The following is a 4,287-nucleotide window of genomic DNA, read 5'->3' as shown; positions in this document are numbered from 1 at the left end:
CTATAGACGCCGTGCAAACCATGAAATAGCGCGCGCCGTAGTGGACCACTTACGAACTAATCGATAGCAGCGAATGAAATGTGTATATTGTATAATATGTTAGTTACCTACCTAGGTTGGGTAGTAATTATTAAATTATGTTAGTTCTTAGTTCTGACTTCAGACTATTGTTGTTCTTCGTTGTTACACATAATAATAGTATCATACGTACATTTTTATTTGTTTCATTTTATTCTTTCAAGTGATATTGTTTAAATAAAAAATGAGTAACAATAAAAAGAGAAGTGGTCAAAAGATGTGTTGTGTTGTCAATTGTAGCAATACTAATAGAACAGGTCATAAAATGTTTAACTTCCCTAATAGACAACATGAGAAGGAGCTTAAGGAAAAGTGGATCAAAAGTATTAAAAGAATTAAGTAAGTGTCGAGGATGTTAATTTTTATTTTTATGCAACTCATTACATTTTATACTATTGTATGTATCTGTAGTGATGATGGAACACCGTGGATACCGACTGCCCTTACAGTTATATGTGGTGATCATTTTGTTGGAAATAAACTATTAAGGCATCCCAATAGTCCAGCATATGTTCCTACTATATTTCCAACAACATATAAAAAAAAAAAAAATAATGAACTTCAACAATCCTCAAGATACAAGCGTTTTTGCCACCGAAGTAGTAACGTGGGGCAATCAACTGTTCCTGTTATTGAAGCTAATTCAAATCCCATTGATAGTGGATTTAAATCATTCAATATTAACAAGTCATTAACTAATTGTGATGTAGGAACACAAGTCTCTTTCGATGTTACAGACGTAAAACATTTTTCATTTGAATGTTGCTTTTTGAATAACAACTGCATTAGTACTTCTATAACAACTCCAACCAATTTTATAATTAAACAACAACAAAATGTTAAAGATAAATGTTGTGGTCCCAGCTCTGAATCTTATAATTCTTGTTTATCCTGTGATAAATTTCATGGTTATGAATCTATTAACAGTGAACTTTCTTTGAAAGATTTGACAGGCACTACTTATGCTGTATTTAATATGTTGGTTAATATGTTACCAGACACAGGTGTTAATAGCACTTTAAACAACTACAATAAACTTCTTCTTTTTTTAATGAAAATAAAACTTGGTGTTAGTTTTTCAGCTATTGGGGTTATGTTTAAGATTCATCGTACCACCGTCAGCAGGATCTTTTTTAATATACTTTCTATTTTATCCAAAAAAACTAAACAGTTTATTTTTTGGCCTAGTAAAGATACTATTTCAGCAACTCTTCCTTATGCTTTTAAAAAAAATTATCCCAACTGTCGTTGTATTATAGACTGTACGGAAATTAAAGTTGAGCAGCCGCCTACTGTAGAGCAAAGAGTATGTATGTACTCAAGATATAAGAGTTCATATACCATTAAATGTCTTGTTGCTATAACACCTAATGGTGCCATAAGTTTCCTTTCAAAATGCTATGGAGGTCGGTCAAGTGATACATTTATTACTAACGATAGTGGATTCCTTTCTAAGCTAGAGGTTGGTGATCAGGTTTTAGCTGACAAAGGCTTCCCTGGTATTAAAACAAATTGTGAAGAAGGCAATTCTATATTAATTATGCCCCCAATCTTACACAATGGTCGATTTAGCGAAGAAGAAGTTATTGAAACTTATTCTGTAGCAAGTGTAAGAATACACATTGAAAGATTTTTTGCTAGATTAAAAACTTATCACATCTTAAATAAAATTCAAATAGAGTTACTTCCTCACATAGATGACATAATGCATATATGTTGTACTTTAACTAATTTACAAATACCAATAATTAAACAATAAGTCAATATTTATATTAATTTTATAAGTAGATTTAGTCATTATGTAATATTTTAGAGTAAGATACATATTGTACATATTAAAAACATAAATACCTTTTCACTTTATTTGTAAAAATAAATAACATATATTTCACAGGTTAACCAAGTCTTAATACATATTTTTTTTTTCAACATCTAATAAATATAATAATAATATATTATTGTATAATATGACAACTTCTTATTTTATCTTTAAAATAATATTGATATATAATATTATGTATGTAAAAATTATACTTATATTATTAAAAAAATTAACAAATATGTTAAATAAAACATAATATTATGATACAATTAAAAATTTAAATAAGTAATTTTGGCAAATAAAAATTAAAGTAAAAATATTCAATTTTGGGCATTAAAGAATTAAGGAAGTATTCGTCTCTATAAATAGTTAACAAAACAGGCTCAATATTATTATAGATAAATAGATCACAGTATTTTAAACCTGCACAATACATTAATACCTGGACTTGGGTATAGTATACATTCGATTTTTTTAGTTCTAATTTATTATTTACAAATTCTAAATATTTTAAATTAGGTACCCCATTTTCAATAATTTGTTTATTTTTACAAGAGATAGGGCACTTTATTTCAAGAATTCTTTCAATATTTCCATTTTTGATAATAAGACCGTCTGGGCTGGCACACACCCATGGTGTTTTATGATGGATAATAAGTCCTGCCTTAAGTACTATAATATCATCATATAACTCTTGGTATTTTTCAAAAGCTAGAGGTTCATTTAAATTACCATATTTAACATTAATATTACCTTTCATACCTAAGTCAGTTGTTCTTAGGAAAGAGTTAGCAAGCTTATTGAGACCTATGTCCGTCCAATTACGACATGTTTTAATTTTATGTGCCCTCATACTAGCCGAAATACGAAAATGTCTAGAGGTTTTCCAAATTTCTGAAGAAGACTGGCTCATAGTTAAATTATAAATACTTAAAAGATTGTCTGCCAATAAAGCAATATTAGTAAAGTAAAAACTATTTTCATTAAAATTAAGTGGAAATTTCGATGAAGGAGTATTATTTATAAACAATATTTTTTGGTTAAGTAATATAAGTGAGAAATGATTTTTATTTAAAGAATATGTAAAATCTAGTTCTACTTGATCAATGATGGAATTCAAAATTTGTTTACACTGTCTTTCTGTTTCAGTAAGGCTTTCTTCTTTTAAAAGTGTGCTTAAGCTACATGGTATACTTAAAATGTTATGCATTGAAATTAAATCTTTATGAGTTACATAATCTATAAAATGTTTTTGCCTTTTACATGGGAATAAGTCTTGAATTGTTCTACCTTTCTTATACTTCAATTCTCCAGCCTTTGAAGGTTTTCCCCATTGTTGGGGCAAGTCTGTTTTAGAAATTAGTTGCTCATTATTAATATAGTAAATTAATGCACATATATGTTTGCATTTTCCTCCTGCGCCAGCAGGACAATCACAAGATGTATTTTTAACTCTTCTAGTTCCATCAATCTAAATAATATAATATAAAGAATAAATATTAGAAAAGAAGATAACATTTCATTATACATAAAAAAAATCTAAGACACATGTATTCAAATACTTTATAGCAGTGAATTTGTCATAAAATTAACATAAATAGTCTAAAAAATGTGTTCATTATCTTCCTACCTAGTATAAACATATTAATTATTGTAAGTCGATATATAATACTTTATTGTTGATTTAACTTACTTCAAGAATAACTGTCCATGGATCATAAGACACAGAAGTTTGCCTTATACATAGTCCTTTTATTCTAGGTGTAATATGATTAGTAGCCGGTTTTATTTCTTCGACATTAATTAAATGTCCACTTTCTACTAATCTTTTGCCTTTGTCATTTGGAAAAATAAAATTATATGTGACTGGTTGGAAACCACATTTAATTTTTAAGTCTGCCATAAGTCATAACACGACATACCAACAAGTTCAGACGTTCAGGGTCTGGTGATCCATATGTGGTTCGTGGTTTAGTTAATTGATTAGTCCCTATTGAAAATTGATAAGCTTTAGAAAGCTTATCATCTCACCAGTTCAACAACGTTATTATGAATTTCAAAGGATGTAGTCGAAACAAATATAAATAATGTATAAATAGGTAAATGTATGAATGAACCACATGTGGATCATGGACTAATAAAATAGGTTTAATGTGACCCACATATGGGTCAAAGGACTGATGAGTCCTGATTTAATTAAACAGTGCATATTGTGTTAAGACAAGGTACAATCAAAATTGACGTAATATTTGAATGTAGTGAATTACATACAATAAAATACAACGGTTTTACTGCATGAATGTATTATTTACGCATATTTGTTGCTATCGATTAGTATGTACATTATCTCCCCAGAGCGCTAGTTGTCAGTTTGCACGGTGTCTATA

General features: G+C 28.6%; 2 protein-coding genes across 2 annotated transcripts; one reads left to right on the top strand and one right to left on the bottom strand.

Annotated features, from left to right (window-relative positions):
• Positions 1-194: 194 nt before the first annotated feature.
• LOC111030772 lies at positions 195-1,867 on the top strand. Its single transcript, XM_022310441.1, has 2 exons — positions 195-417; positions 490-1,867. The coding sequence occupies exons 1-2, from the start codon at positions 263-265 to the stop codon at positions 1,835-1,837; spliced, it is 1,503 nt and encodes a 500-aa protein (XP_022166133.1). The 5' UTR covers positions 195-262; the 3' UTR covers positions 1,838-1,867.
• A 99-nt stretch (positions 1,868-1,966) lies between these two features.
• LOC111030771 lies at positions 1,967-3,803 on the bottom strand. Its single transcript, XM_022310440.1, has 4 exons — positions 3,594-3,803; positions 3,157-3,371; positions 2,207-3,093; positions 1,967-1,983 (listed from the first exon to the last, which is right to left on the bottom strand). Exons 1-4 carry the CDS (start codon positions 3,801-3,803, stop codon positions 1,967-1,969), a joined length of 1,329 nt encoding a protein of 442 aa, XP_022166132.1.
• Between the last annotated feature and the right edge of the window lie 484 nt (positions 3,804-4,287).

Source organism: Myzus persicae, unplaced genomic scaffold, assembly GCF_001856785.1.
Source record: "Myzus persicae strain clone G006 unplaced genomic scaffold, MPER_G0061.0, whole genome shotgun sequence".
NCBI classification, from domain to species: Eukaryota; Metazoa; Arthropoda; class Insecta; order Hemiptera; family Aphididae; genus Myzus; species Myzus persicae.
This window is presented reverse-complemented; position numbering and strand designations above follow the sequence as displayed.

Bases quoted from the DNA above. Each gene is read 5' to 3' on its own strand.
- LOC111030772 (XM_022310441.1), top strand. From the start codon at position 263: ATGAGTAACAATAAAAAGAGAAGTGGTCAAAAGATGTGTTGTGTTGTC. The intron at 418-489 runs GTAAGTGTCGAG...ATGTATCTGTAG, and splicing joins AAAAGTATTAAAAGAATTAA to TGATGATGGAACACCGTGGA.
- LOC111030771 (XM_022310440.1), bottom strand. From the start codon at position 3,803: ATGGCAGACTTAAAAATTAAATGTGGTTTCCAACCAGTCACATATAAT. The intron at 3,372-3,593 runs GTAAGTTAAATC...TATATTATTTAG, and splicing joins CATGGACAGTTATTCTTGAA to ATTGATGGAACTAGAAGAGT. The intron at 3,094-3,156 runs GCAAAAACATTT...TAACATTTTAAG, and splicing joins GACTTATTCCCATGTAAAAG to TATACCATGTAGCTTAAGCA.